At 47.1% G+C, this 20,994-nt stretch overlaps 1 protein-coding gene across 5 annotated transcripts in view; it reads right to left on the bottom strand.

Annotated features, from left to right (window-relative positions):
• The window catches only part of Gas7 (growth arrest specific 7), a 228,691-nt gene that overhangs the window by 79,147 nt on the left and 128,550 nt on the right, over positions 1-20,994 (bottom strand). For 3 of the 5 annotated variants that reach the window (XM_021212634.2, XM_029546482.1, XM_029546484.1), the window contains exon 2: positions 450-570. In XM_021212634.2, coding sequence (XP_021068293.1) covers positions 450-570 — 121 coding nt within the window. Of the gene's footprint in view, positions 1-449; positions 571-7,160; positions 7,298-16,815; positions 16,932-20,994 lie in introns of those variants that run through there. The other 2 variants (XM_021212635.2, XM_029546483.1) reach the window with 2 other exon arrangements.

Raw genomic sequence — 20,994 nt, 5'->3', positions numbered from 1 at the left:
AAAAAGGTGTTAGAGTGAAATTAAGGCGAGTATTTGCAGTCTTTGTTCTGAATCCTCCGTACCATTAGAACATTCAGAGTTCCTAGACAGTGTGGAATACCTTGACCTGTAGACCTAGCCACTGAGGTCATCAGTCCTAGATCCTAAGGTCAAGCTCAAATGAAGGTGGGTGTGAGGTGTCAGGGATTCTAGGAATCTTGGACAGCTGTCCTTTGGAACTGCTTCCAGAATACAGACCCAGCACCAGGGACAAGCGGGACTCTGATGTAGCTCTGGGCATGTTAAACAATTCTAGAATCAAAGAGTTAAGGTGCCAGGTTACCTTTCCTTGGGTCAAATTGAGCAAGAAAAAGCCCCCAAAGCAGAGGTGGAATGGGAGGGAGAAAGGCACCCCTAGGGAGAGGCAGACATCTGGGGCTTAGAAAAGGCTGCGCCTGTGCAGGACTCACCATTGGTAGTCGTGTTGACATAGTAACGGCGGCCCTGAGGGGACAAGTAGCTGTGCCAGCCAGGTGGAAGGATGACCGTCTGGCTCTCCTCTCCTGGCGGAGGGGGGACCATCCCAGGCTTCTGTTGAAGAAAAAGGCAGGGGTCAGACACATTTGCCATTTTCACAGCTGTTTTGAACCACAAAATCACTTCGAAATCGCTCAAGTGGGATAGGATGGCCTGCAGGCCTCTTTGGGGGCATGGCTCCCCCAGATCAGACAAAAGAACTAACTGCCCTTCTTCCCTATCGGACCCTGCAAAAATTCATCACAGGGCAGGGATGCGCTTGCCAGGGGGCCTGCTACTCCACATGCCCCATTGTGGACTGCAGTCTACACCCGCTGAGGACCGTGCTGTCTATACTCCATAGGACCACTGAGTACAGCAACAGACAGCCCCAGGCCTGCTGTGCAAACCTAGCAGAAGTAATTAATGCAAGTTTCGGCAGAACGAAGTGTAAAATATTCTATAAAAATGTTGAGAGTCTGCAAGGAGAGCTGGTTTGGGTTTCTCTTTCCAACGGCCGTGTCACCGTGGCAAAGGGAACCAGAATTTTTAAGACAAACTAGACACTATAGGCTTGGTTCTTGTTAGTCAGGCATAATAATATTCATCTTAAAAGACAGGAGAATATGTTAGCAGGAGCATTAGGCATAAAGCAGGTACACATTGTAACAGCATCTGTGAGTCCTCAGTGGTAGGATTATGGGAGATTTTTATTATCTTTTTTTCTACTTATATTTTCCATTTAAATCTCCAATAAACACAGAAATAAAGATTCTCAGCTAAAGAACATTTAAAAATAAAGACAGAGGATCCAAATTAGCCCACACAATTGCTGTGCCTTATGGAGAAGGTAAATTGACAGAAATCAGAATCCCAGCCACAAAAGTCCAAGAGTTTCTTAGCAAAACCTCTTTAGAAATACAGGGGCCATCCACCAGGTCCTCAGTGTCCTCAGTGTCCCCTGCTGCACACAGAAGCAACTCCTTCCAGTTACCAATGACCAATATGTAGGAAAGTAGGATCGTGGTTGAAACTGGAGCAATGAAGTGTGCACTCTGATGCCCCTCTCCTGCCTGCTCCTCCAGGGTTTTGTCTCAGCATCCTGTGCTGGCCTCTGTACCACAGGAGGAAATCGCAAATCCCCTGTGCTGCTGGGAGCAGACATTCCTCCACCCCCTTAGCCATGGTGCCTGCCATGAATTCTCACAATTGTTCCTCTGCGCTCAGAGGTCTGTCTCCTGCACAGGCGCCTGCTGAGCCCACAGCTTCTCTTTGATCAAGTGTGAAAGACCACACTCTAGACAGGTGACAGTGAGGTACACAGCAGCCAGGCTGAAAGTGGTGTGGAGCCCTCCTCGATGATGCAGACCATACGTACACCAAGCACAAATAAACCCGAGAACAAGTGGCATCGGTCCTGCACACCTCTCTAACGTCTCCTGGCTTGGGAGATGGCCAGAATACAGGTAATACACATAGCGTAACGATGAGCACAGAGGGAGTGAAAAGCCGGGTGGGATGGGACAGGCCTGTAATTGGATCATGAGTCTGAGGCCAGCCTAGGCTACATAACAAGCCTCTATCTCAAATAACCAAGAGTTAATGGATGAGAAGAGAGAGAAAAGAAGAAAGCAAGGGAGGAAGGCATGAAGGAGGGAAGGAGAGAGAGAGAGAGAGAGAGAGAGAGAGAGAGAGAGAGAGAGAGAGAGAGAGAGAGAGATCCTGCATACACAGGGCTCTGGGAATAAAGTGAAGGCAGTGGTAGGCAGGGGGTGCTGAAGAGAAATGTTTTGGCTGGGGAGTCTCCTAGACCCAGAGGGATGAGATGCCTGGTTGTCTGGTTGTCTTTCCTTGAGCTTAACATCAAGGAGTAGCATAGAAGGGTCCATGGTGAGGCCTGGGAAGCTGTGGAAGGTGGTGGAGCAAGACTAACAGCTCCCAGGAAGGCACTGCACAGAGAGGATGCAGGGACACAGTGTAAACAGCCTCGGGCTCAAAGCATCCCTAGTGCCAACCCTACCTCACCCAAGCAGCCACCGCTTGGCCTCAGGCAAGTGACTCAGTCAGGCTATTTTCACATCTATGAAGCAGAAGACGCTAAAGTTGGCCCAGGTGTGGACCCCGCTGGGGAGATCCAGTGTAACACACTCAGAACCCAAAAGAGGGTACACCTCCAGGGTTGCTCAAGAGATGGTAGAGTCTCACGGGAAGGGGTACACAGATGCTGGCCCTACCCTCTCTCCCAGGCTCTATTCTCTGAGAGTTGAGGACCAGGCAGACATACTGCCCTCCCCTCCAACTGCCCTCCTCAGCATGCCTGAAACATCACCCTCAACGGTTCTTCTCTGAGCTTTCTGCCGCCAACACTGCCTGAGGAATGCTTGAAAGGGAGGCCAGCACCATCTGGAGCTGACTAATGTTGTGAAGGCTGCTCAGGGAAAAGTCCTGTGGGCTAAGAGTGAGTGAACTGAGCCTCCTGAAACCCCAGAGGCCTGGCTTTGAAGGGACTGTAAGGAGGCTGGCCCTCCTCAGGTTCTCTGTACTTTTCTCTCTGGAATGACTCTGATTAACCTATTTGTCTAACTTGGTGAGCTCAGAGGAAGCCTCGGTTTATACACAAGGGCATGGGTGACCACCAAGGTACACTGCCTTGAGGTTTCTCCTCTCTAGGGAGTGCAGGGATCTTTGGAGAAGTGTTGAGGCACAGGGCTGGGCCAGGAAGGCCATAGAAAGAGTGGGAGAGCACCCACTGCCTGGGCCTAGTCCCTAAAGAGGCTGATGTGCTGTGCTAAGGCTGGTTTCCCCACTTGTGACACACAGCCACCAACTGGCTGGCTCTCCCTGTTGGCCATCGGACTACCTTGCCTTCATCTCCAGAGCCCACAGCTGCCCTCTTGTCCTTTTCTTTCCTAGGAAGAAATCATCCTTGCTAACTGACCCCCACAAATCAGGAGCCAGAAGATGCAGGAAATAGCTGAGGAGTCCTTTCCCCTCAGGGATGAAAACAAGCACCTGAACAAGGTGCACATGAGCATTCAGGGCAGGAGTATTCACACAGGTCAAACAGTAGAGACAACACAAAGACCATCTTTAAGGATATGGATAAAACTCGGGACAGCTATAGGATGGACTATTACTCAGAAATGAAAAGGAATAGGGTCCCGACTCTCATTACACCATGACTGGGCCTTAAAGTCATCATGCTGAGTGAAAGAAGTCAGATCACAAAGGCTACATGTGGTCTCTTTCCATTATGTGACATTATATGACATGTCCAGAGCAGACAATGGCACAAAATACACTAGTGGCTATATGGCCTGTAAGATGGATACAGGGCATGTGTGTGTGTTTGAAAATGCTCTAAAGCCGGGCAGTGGTGTCACACGCCTTTAATCCCAGCATTTGGGAGGCAGATGCAGGCAGATTTCTGAGTTCGAGGCCAGCCTGGTTTACAAAGTGAGTTCCAAGTCAGCCAGGGCTAAACAGAGAAACCCTGTCTCAAAAAAAGAAAAAAGAAAATGGTCTAAAATAGGGAGATGTCATGGTTACACAATATAATGAGTCATAAATGCTATGCATGGTCAACTATGCTATGATATATATATATAGCAGGGCTAGAAAAATGGCTCAGAAGTTAATAGCGCTTGCTGCTCTTACAGAGGACCCAGGTTTGATTCCCAGAACCCACACGATGGCTCACAAAACAAGCTAACATAGGTCTGTAACTCCAGTCCCAGGGGATCTGATGTCCTCTTCTGGGCTCTATAAGGGTTGCATACATGTGATGCACAGACATACATGTGAGGCTCAGACATACACGCAGGTAAACACTCATGTGCATAAAATAAAAACAAAACTTTAAAAAATATGCAAAGGCACAATTTTATAACCTCATCGGCTGATGGCCCTCCTTTAAGAGCCCCAGAGTATCAGAGGTCCTCACTCTTATGGCCTCAGAGGGGCAGAAACAGCAGCCTTCTGGGAGATCTGCCCACAGCCACTGAAAGGGTAGAGCAATTAAGGGATCCCTTGAATTTCTTCCCTAATTAGCTCCCTCCCTGGTTACATCCGTCCCTTTTGTGCTGACTGGTTTTTATGTCAACTTGACACAAGCTAGGGTTATTTGGAAAGGGGAACCTCAATTGAGAAAATGCCCCTATTAGATTGGCCTGCAGGAAAACCTGTGGTGCATTTTCTTGATTTATAATTGACGTGGGAGGGCCCAACTTACTGTGGGTTGTGCCGCCCCTGGACCGGTGATCCTGGGTTCTATAAGCAAGTAAGCTGAACACTCCATGAGTAGAAAATCAGTAAGCATTCTCTCTACTTCAGTTCCTACTTCCAGGTTCCTGCCCTGATTTCCCTTGATGACAGGAGCATGAAATATGTACCCCCACCCCCAGTGAATTTTAGTCCTGGTGTTTCATCACAGCAATAGAATCCCGACTAGGACACCTTCCTTCCCCTGGCCCTTGTGTCACCTCTCCTCAGCTTGCGTCCACTCTTCCACTCTTCTTATGAAGAAGAGTAGAAGGAAGTGCCACAGTAGGGCCACAACTCCTAGAACAAAGATCAGAGGGAGCAGAATGGGGTGCGTGGTGGTGAAGCTTCCTGCTAGGGGAGGCATTCTGAGTGCAGCACACTGGATGCCTCAGGTGGGATTATAAAACCCTGCCTCTGTCTCTGGAAGGAGCCATCCCTGGGCCAGAGTGCAGCAGAAGGCTGGGTTTCAGTCCTTCCCACTCTCCTTTCATTTGTTCAAGAAACGACATGCTTAACTATAGGCCCATACTCTGAGGGTATGAGGGAAGGCTTCAGCCTTTTGTCTCTCCTCCAAGTAGGTGTAAAGGTCCTCTGTGGTGTCACACCAGACAGCATGCTATTTTTAAAATTCTGTATAATATTACACTGTATGACTAGGACATGGCACACTTGTTTATACAATGAGCCTTTGATGGACGCTTGATTTGTTTCCACTTTGGAGCCTTTGTAAATAATAGTGCTATAAACTCTTGGACCTTACCCTACTTCACATGTAATGCTGAGAAGTTTGTAGATCGCTTCAAAATCCCATTCTAAGCTAGATGCCTCCACAACTGTAATCCTGGCACTCAGGAAGCCGAGGCAGGAGGATCTCCTGTTCAAGGCTAGTTTGGGAAACACAGTGAGGCTCTGCCTTCCAACACCAAAGGCTGGGAATGTAGGGCGCTGACTTACCAGGAACATGGACCTATGTCTAATCTCTACCATAGCAAAGAAACAAGCAGAAACCAAACAAGCCCCAGTCTAGCAGGGTTCCCACAGAGATTTGAGCATAGGTTTGATTTCTATGTATCTGTAAGGACTCCTACCTCTAAATGTCTTTAGGACATATCTTATAAGATGTCTGTATTAATGGTGCTTTTATTCCTATTTTTAAGTAAGGTCTCACAGTCAGAGGTTTAATGATGCGCACAATATTGTACAGACAATTAAATGGTTAAACCCAATGACTTTAAAATATTGCTTTGGGGCTGAGGGTAGTGCTCACTGGCAGAGCACAGACTTAGTGAGCCCTGGGTTCGGTCCAAGAACAGGAAAACATCACTCAGTCAGTCAATCAAACCAACCAACTAAAATTAGCTTGCTTCTAGAAAATTCTGTCCAGTTACTTGATGCCAAGTTACCTTCAGCCCATCTCCTGCCAAGAGCCAACACTCAGCTCCATGTCGGCACTTGTCCACCTGAGATACAACTCCCACAAGGGGAATGACAACTCAGGCCTGAACCTCTTGCTTGTCTCACAGTCTCCAAAGGAGCATATGCCTTCCCAGGAGATGTGCAAAAATATCACCACCCTCACCCAGACGTCACTATTCCCCGGCTGCCGGCTGACTTCCCTGTCTCCTTATTTTAAACACAAAAAAGCATTTCTCCTAATGGCGGTACCGACTCCTCTTGGAAAACAGCGAGCAGGCAAGTAAGGGGTATCACCCAAAGTTCCAAAAGAAATGCTCCGTCAGGACTTGATGGTCCACACCAGTAATCCCAGCATTCAGGAGGCTGAGACAGGAGGATGGTCAACTCAACATCAGCCGGGGCTACCTTTTGAGTCTGAGGCTAGGCGAGGCTACATAATGAGTCCCTGTCTCAAGTAAACAAAAGCCCAAAGAAAACATATAAAAACCAATCACCACACACACACACACACACACACACACACAAGCAAAGCAAAACCCAGAAAGACACACAATACCCTAAACAAAAACCAAGTGTGGCCAGCTGCTCAGCACATGCTAAACCTCTGTTGTGTCACCACCAACCAGATCAAGGCAGTTTGCACCCTGAGTCCTTGGTTCACTATGCTCCAGAGCTACTCCAATACGGCATTCGTGGGAGCTACTGAGAGAAACCATCACCTCTGAATCTAAAACTTCAATAAATACGATTTGTAAAAGAGGCGGCGGTGTGTGGTACAGCTACTTATGAAAGAGACGGATCTTATTCCCTAACCCCATGCCCTCCTCAGACTATTTAAAGAAAGACTCGAGGTTGTATCTACAGCCTCCAGCAAGTTCCGACCCCTCTACTAAGCTCCCCAGAGCCTCCTCCACTCTTCACATTCAAGTTCATCCTGGGACACCATCTCCACCTGCGGGATGCTTCTAGGAGCACCTGCCTCTTACCTTCGGAAGCAGTGAGCGAGCGAACGCTACCTGCAGGTGTTCACGGGTGGCCTCCAGACACTTGATTTAGCAGCGGATCAGAGAGTTTTAAGGTCCCCAGTCCCTTGTCTTCTCACACCCCAAACCTAGCAGCAATGGGAGCTCTAAAGAAAGGCATATCCACAGGGCTCTGCACCCCCTCTCCCCCCACCCCCCAGATCTATATATAACACCTCTGAAGTTGTCAGCCTAACGAGCCACTTTCTGGCAGACCCGTTGCCATGACAATGACTGCTAATGAGCCCAGCGCTGTGATTGGCACTGCTTGAAGGCTCCTCCACAGACTACTTGCCAGCACATTCTTCCTTCCCAACCATGTAGCCAGCTGGACATCCAGAAGTAGCCAGGACATGGCTGGAAGTCGCTTGACGGATTCAGGCACTGGCAATTAGTTTATTGCTTGCACACCCCAAGTAATCCTAAACATGATGTCAGGAGCGACCTCTACAGCCATTTCTGTAACCAGCCAGGGTCACGGGAGCAAAGAGACACTAGGAAGATCAAGCCTCAGCTGGGACAGGTGTGATAGTCACACCTGGGTATAATCTCAGTACCTGGAACACTGGGGCAGTAGTCATGAGTTCAAGGCCAGCCTGGGCTACATACAAACAAAAATAGACTAACTGGGCTATTCTTTCTCCCGGACACCTGTTCATGGTAGGAGGACTCCCACACAATGCTAGCTACCCATGGTGGCCCTGCCTTCCACGACGATGTTGCCAGCTTCAAACTTTTGGTCTACAAGAATGCTGGACATCTTCTCTTTATCTCATTGGTGAAGCGACTGTTCCTTCAGCTCTATCTGATCAGAAATTGCAAGTCATGGCCGAGGGCTGTGGAGGAAGCAGGGTACATCTGAGGGTGGCACAGTGCCTCCGAGAGTGGCTATTTTCATAGCATTAGGCCGGACTCTGGTGGCGTTGTCTTCGTGTTCTTCTGAAAGCTGGTAATTCAGAGACTTGGCCAGAAGAAGGGGGTCCAGGGAGCTAACATCCCCATAAACAAGGAAACAAACTACAGATAAGATTCAGGAAGGCAGTGACACACTCCTATTCTTCACAGTTTAGTCTCAGCCCACCGCCTGGAACACTGAATGAGTGAGTGAGGGAGTGAATGAACAAATGCTGGAAACTGAGCTTCAAACAGAAGTGAGGTGACCATTTCATCAAGGCTGAGGCAGAGGAATTGCACATTCAGGGCTGCCCTCAGCTACATAGCAGGACCCTGCCTCAAAGAGATAAAATAGCAACTACAAAACGAAAGCAGAATGGATTTTAGCTGGGTGTCATGGGGCAAACCTGTAATCCCAGCAGTGCTCTGGGATGGGGAGGCAGGAAGATGCCTGAGTTCAAGACCAGCCTGGGCTATACAGTGGGACCTCTTTTTCAAAGGAAAAATAAAAGAACCCTCTAGTATATTATGGGTTAGAAGTTTGCACACAGGCCAAGATTTCTTCTTAGAGAAAAAGTGACAGAAACATAGCCATCAACTGACAGAGACTCTCAGAGCATCACTCCCGTCTCTTCGATAGCAAAGGGAAAGAAATTGTCTCTCACTGTCCACAGGAACTTGATTCTAGAATCCCACAGACATCTAAATCCCGATGCTTGATCTCCTTGTCTAACTTTACAGGGCATTTATACCATAACCTACGTGTATCCCTTTGCATACGTTAACAGACATCTACACCAGGCATGGCGGCTTATGCCTGTAACTCCAGTACTTAGGAACCAGAGGCAGGAGTAGTCTCATGGATCTGAAGCCTGGCCTAACATAGAGGCTCCAGGATATCCAGAACTATAGAGCAAGACACTGTCTCAAACAAAAACACCTGCAAAAAGTCTCCACAAGTATTTCCTGAGAATGTGGCACTGAAGAAACCATGGAAATAGGGTAGAGTTATGCAAGCTGCTTAGGAAATGATGATGATAAAGTCCATCATCATGTTGAGTGGAAGCACAATTTCCCTCCTAAATATTCCCAATGAGCAGGTGCTGGAGCCTGTGGGCACAGGGTGCTTGGAAGATGCTCTCCAATGTCTGGAAGTTTAGGAGAAATTAATATGAAGAGAGAGGAAGTCATAATCAAAGGGACCTAGGTCGATCACCGAAAGCAACTGATGGAAGACGGCCCAGTGGGTGAAGTACTTGCTGTGTGGGCATGCAGACCTGAGTTCAGATCCCTGCAACTCCCGTAAAAGGCAAGCACAGCTGTGGCAGATCTGTAATTTCAGCACTTGGAGGAGACAGGAAGATCCCAGGAGTTGGTGAGCCAGACAGCCTGGCCTGTGTGTAAGCAATTCAGACCCTAAAGACAAAGCAGAGAAGCACTGAAATAGGAATGCCCGGATGCCAGCCTTCACATGTGCTCCTACAGGTGAGTGGACCTGCACACACGTGCACTTATGTATAAGAATGATCTAAAAGGGCCCGGGAGGTAGTTTAGTTGCTAAATGTGTTATCCACACAAGTTTGACAAACCAAGTTTGTTCCCAGGAACCCATATAAAACGTTGGATGTGGTGGCGTGCATCTATAGTCTACAGCAAGGTGGAGGTGTGGACAGAAGAATTGCCCAGAAGCTCATGGGCCAGTGTTGTTGGTCAGCTTGACAGCAAGCAACTTGGCACAAATTAGGGGACCCTGTGAAGGAATCTCAACTAAGAAAGTGGTCCATGAAACTGGATTCTAAGCAAGTCTGTTGGGCATTTTCTTGACTAATGATCACTGTGGGTGGTGCCACCCCTGGGCTGGTAATCCTGGGTTGTCTAAACACAGGCTGAATCAGCCACAGGGAGCAGTTCAGTAAGCGGCACTCCCTCACCACCTCTGCTTCAGTTCCTGCTGCCAGGTTCCTGCCTTGGGATCCTGCCCTGATTTCTATTGATGGATGATGAATCAGAAATGTAAGATGAAACGGACCCTTTCTTCCTCAAACTCCTTCTGGTTATGGCGTTTTATCATAGCAATAGCGACTCTAAGCAAGAAAACCAGTAAGTTTGAAGTATGCAGTTCTGTGGCTAAACCAAGAGAAACCTCAACAAGGTGGAAGGCAAGAAATGACTCGGAAAACATGTCCTCTGACCTCCCTACTCATGCCCATACATATGCACTGCACACACACACACACACACACACACACACACACACACACGTGCAATTAAGTATATGCATAATTAAAAATTTGGTTACAGAATGAAATTTGCAAGTTGCTGTTTATATAGAGAGTGAAAAACATGTGACAATCACTTCAACTAATGCCAGAAAATATCAACCTCAAGAGGCAAGAGATTCAGAGGTAGGATCCTGCTCTTCTCTTCTATCTGCTATGGTTTGTCCCCTATTCTGTCACCACAGTCCTCTGGTGGGACAACACTGAGAGGGTGGGATGATTAAGAGGTGGCACATGTATCTCTCTCTCTCTCTCTCTCTCTCTCTCTCTCTCCCTCCCTCCCTTCCTCCCTCTCTTTCTCCCTCTCCCTCTCCTTCTCTCTCTCACACACACATATACATACACTCTTACACATGGACATTATTAATACACACAATCTCGCACACATTCATGAACACCCTCACACATTCATAAACACACTCACACATTCATACACACACTTACACCACACTCACTCACACTCTCTCACACATTCACACACAGTCACGCACACTCATACACACTCACCCACACTCACCCACCACTCTCTCACACACTCATCATACCTACATACACACACATGTAAACACACACACTTACCCTCCACATGACCTCTTTCATATGATGACTTAGCATAAGGCCTCATCAGAAGCTGATGAGAGCGCCTTGTTTCCAGACTTCCAAACCTCGTTCTGTTTTCTTTATAAAGAACCCAGTTAGAACAACACAAAATTAACTAAACAAGTTGCCTAGGAAAAACTTCTTCTTCCGAGGCATGGTGCTACTACACACCTGTAATCCTAGCACTTGCGTGGCTGAGGCAGGAGATTACAAATTCAAGGCTAGCTAATCTGATGGTTTAGCCACACAGTGTGTTCCTCCTGTCTCAGATAAACAATCCTCTGTGTTCTCCTGTTTCCTCCCACAAAGCCATCAGACACTGCTCAGTTGGCTCCTTTTTCATCCCTTGGTATCTGGTGTCTGATTGTCTCTTCCCAGAAGACTGAAGCCTTCCGACGACAGTGTAGACGGTCAGTCTCTACAGAGGATTCTTAGCCCAGGAATCCACTGAAGTTGGGCAAGCTGGGGCTAAGGGAGAATCCGGCAGGAAATTAGGGATCTCCGAACACCTCAGTTGCTGCTCATATTTGCCTCCTGATTGTGTTGCCACAGCCAAAAATCTCAGAAGGCTGTCCCAGAGACTGGGGCTGGGCGAGCCCGCATCTTGTAGACCCCTCTAGCTGGTCCCTATGTGGAAAGGTCACATGTACAAGGTTCACTTCCAGCTGTTACTAAGATGGTATAAAGACCATCAGTCATTGGGGGCATTGAACCTGCAGATGCACTATGCAAGGGCCAGTTCAAATGGGTTCTAGGCCAGTTAATTGGCAGTACAAGCCAAGAATGCCAGGGTACTTCTCTTGTCTGAGATGGTTAGTCCTTTCTGCTGCTGGCATCTGCCCAGTGTCACCACAAGGATAACAACAGATGATTGAAACCATTTCTTTTGCTTCTTCTAGCAGAATCTCAGCAATGACCAAGTAGCACAACTTGGCTATTGATATAAGAGTCACTTCTGCCTCTACCAGAGGTTGGAGCAGATACCTGAAGGCATAAGTCCTGAGGGGAGAAGGCATTCAACACTTCCTCTTGAAAACAGAACTCCTCTAGCAACAGGATAGAACTCTTTCTTCATCTTGAAGCCTTTGCTGGGGGGACCCAGAGGAAACTTGTCTACTTGGTCCCAGTGCTGGTGTTTATGAAGACTTGACGTTTCAAAACCATTTAAATAAGCAAGGCAGTCTGCTCCTGGAAGCCTGGTCCAGCTGAGGAAGCCTGGGTGGTGTGATGCACCATTTTGTATTGTATGCATGTAATTGTATTCTATGAATGTAACTGTATGCACCATTATGTAACAAAATAGCTTGAGATGAGGTATTTAAAGAAGAAAGGTAGTTTATTCGACCCACAGTTTTCGTATGTATGCAGAAGGGACTGAACATATGGGGCATCTCAGCTTTAGAGCTCTAGTCTTTAGTGAGAATTAATTTGCGAGAACTAACCTGCTCAGGGAAACAAGCATTAATTCCTTCCAGGGACCATATTCCCATACCATAACAACCTTCTGCCTCGTAAGGGTTTCTTTCCTCAGATTGTCTACACACATTATCAGATGAATCTAATTGCATCTGAACCTCAGCACCAATTATTAGCAGATTTCCCCAGTTCCTAGCCTGTGCAGATGGGCACACTCTCTTCTATCTTATACCCAGCATTAACAGGCTGGGTCATTCTCATTGTCTACCTCCAATTGCAGATGACCAAAGCATTAGCAGAAATCACAGTGGCCCAGGCATAAAGAATCAGTGTTCCAAAATGAGTTCAAAGTGTGTGCTTCCTCTGGCCTTGGCTTCTTTATCTATAAAATGAGATTGTCATGGTCCCCTAAGATGATTTTAGAACCCAGGAGAAATCTTTCATAATAGAGCCAAAAGCCACCACTGGAGACCTTCAAAAACATTTACATCTTCAGTTCAGCTTGTAAAAACAGCAACCACATAGACAAAAGCAGCAGAGACCTCCTGCCCAGGAACACGGATGTTTACAAAACATTGTTTTCATTATTGTTACTTTTAATTCATTGTAGTCTCTCATGAGGAAAAGGTTTCAGATGTTAAAGTACGACCTAGATTTTTCTGTCTCCAGCTCTATAGAGTAACACTGAAAGACACTTTAGGGATGGATTGCTTGGTAGGGTAGAATCTATCTTTGTGATTTCTGGCCAAAGAGAGCCCTGCCACTACTTAGTGTTAGGGGAGGAACAGTTAGGCACTACACAAGACCCACCCTGCACTGCCAGCCCTTCTTCATTGCTAAATTTACAGTTCTCCAAAACAGACTTTTGCTACCTCTGGACTTTTCTCAAGTTGTTGTGCCTCTCAAGAAAATCCCATAATTCAATTTACTAAGCACACTCATCCATTCAGAAATGGATATAAGAAGGTCAGAAGTGTATGCAAAAGCTGAAACACTGGAAGTAGAAAATAAGGAGGTTCTAGAGCCTGGGGAGCGTATAGGGAAGAGAAGGGTGGCAAGAAATGTGAAGAAAGTTCTAGGGTGCAGCTGGGTAGAAGGGTGCCTCTTCATGGACCAGAGCACAGGGGCACAGCTATAGTTGACAGTAATTATTTGAATATTTCAAAACAGCTGACAGAGAGGCTTTTTAACATTGCCCACACAAAGAAATGATATTCTGCTGAGTTGATGGATAGGCCAATCACTCTGATATGATCGTTAACATTATGCCCCATAAATATGGACAATTATGTGTCAATTATAGCAATGGCTCAGCAGGCAGAGGAGGACACCAATCAAGCATGACAAGTTGAGTTCCATCCCTGGGATTCTCATCGTGGAAAATCACAATGGACTCTTGCAAACACACACGCACACGTGCACAAGACAGAGAGAGAGGAGAGAGAGAGAGAGAGAGAGAGAGAGAGAGAGAGAGAGAGAGAGAGAGTAAGAGTAAGAGTATAAAATTTTAAAAATTGAGGCCGAGCAGTGGTTCAAGGCCAGCCTTGTCCACAGAGAAACCCTGTCTCAAATAAATAAATAAATAAATAAATAAATAAATAAATAAATAAATAAATGTAATTTTACAAAAGTTGATGCATTAAATAGGAGGCTAGAGAGATGTCTCGACAGTTAACAGCACATACTGCTCTTGCAGAGCACCCAAATTCAGTTCCCAAGATTTACTTTGGGCAGCTCACAGCCCCCTGTAATTCTAGCTCCTGGAGATCCAAAACCCTCTTCTTGCCTTCGAAGGCACTTAAACTCCTGTGTAAGTAACCACTCCCTTCACATATACACATTAAAAAAATAATAATAAAATCCTTTTTTAAAGCACTAACAATAACCACAATCCAAGATGTTGAGAATTAGGAAAGACAGTTGAAGGCTGTTTTTTTCCACTGGCCACAGGCTCAACATCTCATGCAAAGCAGCTGCCCACTAGAAAGGAACTTCAAGGGCAAGGGACTGCCCTGTCCCTGCAGATGCTCTGGGGACAAAAGGGGACTTCTTCAGGGAGCTGGTGTCATTTTAGCGACAAGCCAACTGTGCCTCATTAGGGAATAGAGGTGGGTGCCGCTGCCTGCCAGCTGTGGCTGCCGTCCAGCTGGCCTGACTTTGTGGTCACTTCTTGTGGGCTGCAGCAACCCACAGGCACCGAAAGAAAGCGGAAGTAGCCCGTCTCACCATGGAGACGCGTTCTAGTTACTCTGCAGTGCCAACTGCTCGTGCTCACAGCCGTTTTGTTCAAAGACGCCTGACTCCCCTAATTGGTTCTGAAACAGTAGCCTGCAGGGAGATGAAAGCTGACAGGAAGTTTCCAGAGTCAGTAAAGGTGTGATCCTACCAACCCCACGTGGCGAAGCTTTTGGATCCACCGATCGAGAGACGTAAGAACCAGACAGACGAGAACTACCAAGACCTTGCCACAGAGGACACACCACCACCACACCATAGCAACAAGCAAGAGGCACACGGAATGTGAGCTGTGCTCCCAGGGGCCGTGTTTGAAGCTGTAGCAGCCTCGCTTTGAGATCTTAAGCAACCCACCTCATCTCTGCCTTGATTTCTTCATCTCTCAAATGTGGAAGTTGGACCAGATGGTCTGCGAGGGCTTATTTTGAACAGATATCGTCGGATGCTCAATGATTCTAAATGCTAGTATATCTGTTTTAAGGATGTGCCATTTATGTAGAAAAGGGGGGGGGGAGTCATATTCATGTATAGACATGTGACTCAGAAGCCTGGTCCTCCACTTAAACGCTGCCAGTGCCCAGCCTCTTAGGACTGCATCTGTCACTACACTGAGTTCTGTCTTAATAGACCTGGGTCTACCCCTTCCCTGTGAAAGCCACTCTCAAGGACCCAGCTCTGTCTGTCCTGAAACCTGTCCTCCCCCCCGTGCCCCTGGTATTCTGTCTCTGTTCCCGACAATGTGTCACTAGAAGCCAGAGTCATCTGTACATACACCAGGCGGGCTCCAGTAGTACTGTCACCTAAGAAATGAGTATTTCCAGTCCACCCTTTACATTATACTCCAGACACACAGTCCATTTCAACTCAGGCACACCCCAACAATGGACCTGCACCCCCTCCTGTCCCACATTGCTACAAGCTGGCCTTGAATCCTTCCTTGCTCTCAGCATACCAGTGCACATGTTCTCTGTGGATCCTCCCTTCCTCCTCAAGGCTGACCAGGCCCAGCAGCATCTCCATAGCATGCCATAGTCCAATCCTGAGCATCCCTCACTGGGTTATAACATGATGGTCTAGCCTGTGGCTCTTCCAGCAGTAACTCTCCAAGGGTGGTCCTCTCAACCAGCATTATACGTGTCCTTTGGGAGATAGCTAAAAATGTAGAGTCCTAGTCTTGTCCCAGCACTAGATCTGTGGGTCTAAGTCCCTCCCCCCCGGACCATTCAGACACTTGTTTATTATTACAAAGCCTCCTTATACAGATTCTTGAGAGGTCAAGGATCCCAGTTAGAGGACAATCTTGGGTAGCAAGTACTATTGTCTTCTCCTGGTCCCAGTTCAAGTTTCTGGAAAAGAATGTTCAAATCAGGGGTGCTTAGTGGCCTAGCAAGGTGGAGGAAGATTCCATGAAGGGACTGAGTAGCCTTGCCATGTGAACTGGACCTCACAGCCACAGAGAGTCTCAGCAGTGGGAAGTGGGGGTGTCATACAAAGTCTAGGCTAGGAAGAGGCACCATCCAGGCTCAGAGGCCAGCAAAACAAGGTTTTCTATCCCCAATATCTCAGAAAAGCTTCCACCACCAAACTGAGAGGAGGCATATGCCAATCTGGAAGCCGAGTTAGATGTCACTGGTGCCTAACTACCATCCGGGGAGCTGAGACACCCAAAGGCTCCCTTTATCTTCCCCTAATGCAGAGATTCACGGTTCTTCCCTAGATCTTGCACCTCAGAACTTTCCTGGTAAATCTGGGGCATGGGGGGAGATGCCAGATGGGGAGGAAGAAGCCATGCTTTATATTTAGAAAAATATAATATATAATATATATAGAAAAAGAAGAATGGTAGGAAGGTATAAATAAATCCACATCGGATCTCTTCCCCATCCCCGCCTTTAACTACCTGTCTCAGGTGAGCCTTCCCTCTCCAAATACTCCTTCTCCCATCTTTCCACACAACCCCTCACCCCCGACCCCACCCCCACCCATCATTTACCCTCTGCCCATACCTCCTCTTTCTGCTCTCGTCTTGGACACGTATGCCCTCGTGGCACAGGGTCCAGGGACCCTTCCAGACTCACCAAGTACTATCCAGTCTCACAGGGTCTTCAGACTCTCCTCTCTGCACTATGAAAGATGCATTTTCACAACAGACAGAGAGGGTAGGTCACGCATACCTCTGCAGGAGTGGTTCTTACCATGAGTGGGCAGCTGGTCCTTAGGGGCAGTTGCTATGGAAGAGATGCCAGGGGCTGATTTGAAGCCCCAGGCTCAGGACTGGGCTCCGGGCAACTTGTTCTGCATGGCACCTTCTGGGGAAAGTGTGGCTGAAGGAAGCAGCTGCCTCAGGGCCAGTGCGCTGAGCACCCTGGGGGATGTTCCTGTGGCTTTTCTCATCACTGACATCTCTGTTCTTTCACAAAGAACCCACTACATTGCACAGTTCCTCCCAAATCTGCTCCCGTGCCTGTTGGGAAATCAACAGCCCATGCAGGCCTTTCCAGATACAATTTCTAGAGGACTTCCCCTCCCACCCCCTTTCTCAGCATAAAAAAAAAATTGGCTGAGGTCACAGCATACAATGGCCAAGCCTGTGTCACTGACCAGATGACTCCCACCCCGAGGCCTATGAACAAGGGCACCTTTGTCTACTGCATTTTAGACAGGACTCCCTGGGCCTGCCTTATCCCTGCTGGGAGAAGTTTCAGCCCACTTCTTCCCAAATCTAAGTCAGGGCTCTGGCTTGGGCCTGGCTCCAGCTGTGTGAATCCAAGGCCTGATAAAAGCCAGTATGAAAAAAGAGTGGAGAATTTCCAGAAAGAACGATTGTGTGAAACTAATCTCTGGCCTTGGCTTTCAGTCTAGGCTCACTATCCATCACCGAAGGCTGCAAGTGAAGACAGGGCCGGACCCAAGAGCAATGCAGTATCTACTACCAGTTATATAGGTTAGATAGGGGCCTGGATTCCCAGTGAATCTGATGTCCTGTTTTAAAGCTTTCTGGAAGCTGGGGAGTCAGCTCTGTGGGGAGAATGCTTGTTGAGCTAGTATGAGAACCTAAATTCGGATCCCCAGAACACAAGAAAACCAGATACCCACAGTAGAATATGTCCATAACCACAGAGGTTTTTAGGCAAGTCAGAAGATAGGCAGGAAAGCTGCAAGCTCCTGGAAGCTCGTGGGCCAGGTAGCCTGAGGTGTGGAAGGACAAACAAGAGAAAACTTCTCAAAGGAGGTGAAAGGCAAAGATTCACAGCTGCGATAGGCGTGCCCTGACACACAGATGGCTGTGTTCACACATGCACACACACACATATGTGCACATACACATATATACATATACAGATGTACACACAGATAGACAATAAACAGAGGCCTTCTGGAACCGTTGAAGATTTAGCACTCAGATTGTATATTTCTGTGTTTACTTTCTGTTACTCTGGGATTTTAGCAACTGATTGTTTTTGTTTTGTTTTGTTTTGTTTTTGTCTATGCTAGGACTCGAACTCAGGGCCTTCTGTATGCTAGGTGAGCATTCTACCAAGAGGCAGTAGTCCCTGCCTGCCTGGTTCTTTATATATATAGAATTATGTAAATCAGGTTACCACCTATCAATGGAGTCAGACCAGGGCCTCCCTGGTGCTGCTGTTACACTGCTCTGAGATCTTAGACAAGGCAGGCAGGCTTCAGTTGCTTCCCTGATGTTAAGTAGAGACACTTGAGTATCTTTCTAAATGGTTGCAGGGATGGGAAGGGGAAATAAAACAGCACTTGGTGCAGTGAGGACGCTGTGCACACGCGGTAAGAGCTGCTGCCGTGTTTTTATTCTCACAGTGGCTCAAAGTGTGGGAGACAGGCAGCTGTCCCCCAGCACAAGACAAAGTCTGCATTTGATAACGAAAAGCAAATAAGCCGAGTGAAAAATCAGCACAGGTCTTCCTTCCAAAGTTCTAACGTGGCCTGTAAGGAGACAAAAAGATGCTCAACATCATGGAAATATTAGGGAAATGCAAACCAAAACTACAGAGAGTTATCACCGTCATCATTTGAGATTGGCTTCTGGATACACACCTCAAAGAGCTGAAAGCAAAGTTTTGAAGAGAGATTTATACATTCTTGTCCATGACAAAAATAGTCCAAGTGTCCCTTGATGGAAAAATGAATAAACAACTACAAAATGTCGGTTAGGGTCTGGGGAGATGGTTTAGTGGTCAATGTCCGAGGACCTGAGTTTGCCTTCCCAGCACTCACATGAAAAGCCAGGCATGGTCATGTATGTCTGTAACCTTAGTACTAGGGGAATGGGGGGGCATGAGGCAGAGGCAGGCAGAACCCCAAAGCCTGCTGGTTAGCCAGTCTAGCCAATCAGAGAGGTCTAGATGTAAGAGATCGTATCTCAAAAAGTAAGGTAGAAAAAAATTGAAGTAGACACTTAACATTGGCCTCTGCCCCCATCACACACAAACTTGAACACACACATACACAATTTATGTAACAATAATAAATACAATAGAGTATTATTCTGTCTTTAACAAGGAAGGCACATTCTGCCATATGCTATAACATTATGTTTATTTTACACTATGCTAATTGAATTAAATTCATCAAGATGGATACATTCTATGTGAGTCTACTTAGATGATGTTCTTAGGTCAGCCAAACTTGGAGACAAAAAGGAGAATGGTGGCTTCCAGAGACTGAAGAATGGAGAGTTACCTGGTGGTACAGTTTCCATTCTGTAAGATGAAAAGATTTGGCAGATAAATGGTGATGATGGCTGCATACAGCACAAATGCCTTTAATGCTGCTAAACTCTACTCTTAAGCATAGTGACAATGGGAGATTTTAGATTATCTGTATCTGCCAACAATTTTTAAAAAAGGGTTTGTGATGGGGACAGGTGGTTGGACTTAAGGGACCATGGGTCACTATTTCAGAAGATACACAGGTATAGCATCTCCAGAGAAGAAGTTATACACATAAGAAAGCCAATCCCAGTCCCTTGGTGAGGGGAACTAGGAAGCCCAACTTAAAAAAAAAAAAAAGCTGACGGCATGGCTTATCTACAGCAGGGCTCACTACAGCCTGCCCGCTGTGCAGTCTAGAGAAACTGAAGCATCATGGTCCACACCCAGTCCATGACTAGCTTTCCTATGGAGGTCTGTAGCACAGACAACAATGGCTGGCAATGGCCTCTGGTTTAAGCACATCAGCTCTTAGCTTTCCCTGTAGTCATGGCCACTGATCTTTAACTCAGCACCCAGTCTGAGCAAGGTACCCTTGAAGGGATCATGTATCTCATGGGATTGACTATCTTAATAAATCAAAAGGAATTCTATTGCAATCTCTTACTAGAGGAGAAAACACCAGTTCTTAAGGTGGAGTGAGAAGGAAGAGTGGGAAGAAAGTAACTGTGCCCAGCTGTACACATTGTGGCCAGTAGGAGCAAGGGCCAATGAAATAGGGAGGAGGGACTAAGAGCAATGGTTCAGTTCCTAATGATAAAGAGGCAAGAAGGAGTGGGGAGCAGAGATGAGGATGCAGTGAGGCCACAGGAGACGTGAGATCATCAGAGCTAGGAAACACAGACCCGAGCACAGTGGTACATGCCTATAATCCCAACACTTGGAGGCCAAGGCAGGAGGATTGTCTCCAGGCCAGCCTGACCTGATCTATATAACAAACATTGTCATGATGATGATGATGATGATGATGATGATGATGATAGCGCCACCCTGAAGACCCGAGTTCAGTCTCTGAGACACAGTCTCAAGCAGAGACAACAGGCTCCAAGGGTTATCTATTGACTTCCACAAGTGCCCATGCCTTTATCAAACAAAACAAAACAACCCCAATAAATGTAATTTTAAAAACTGAACAAACTGAGGGACAACGAGAAAAACACCCGTGTCTGTCAAGTGGTTCAAACTGGCCACTAAGATGAGAGCTCTGTCTGGAAGCAGGGCCCACATCGACAGCAGTTCATCATATCACCTCCCGGACGGAGAGGAGAGGCTTGGCAGGGAACTCAAGCCCTTAGCTTTGTGGCACAAATGCACATAAAGGATCATGGTGATTCCCTGTTCTTGCAAGTAGGCTCCACCCTCTGCTGCTAAAGCAAAACTGCATTTGGACCTGTACGGAAACACCATTTCTAGTTCTTCAAGTTTTGTGGAATCGCAATGACTCCAGAAGCTTCCGAAGTACCAGCTTGGCTCTGTTACACAGAGAAGCAGAACCAGTCTCAAGCAACAGCCCATCAGTGACCGTACAGAGTAATGGCCGCCACTGCAAATCCAATATGGCCACCAGCTCACGGACAGATACCTTTCTGGGCCTCTGTAAAGCAGGACGCATGCTCTGACCTGGGCTAAGCA

This window comes from Mus pahari, chromosome 14, assembly GCF_900095145.1.
Source record: "Mus pahari chromosome 14, PAHARI_EIJ_v1.1, whole genome shotgun sequence".
In the NCBI taxonomy this organism is placed as follows: Eukaryota; Metazoa; Chordata; class Mammalia; order Rodentia; family Muridae; genus Mus; species Mus pahari.
Note: the sequence above shows the minus strand (reverse complement) of the source record. Positions and strands in the feature narration are given on the sequence as shown.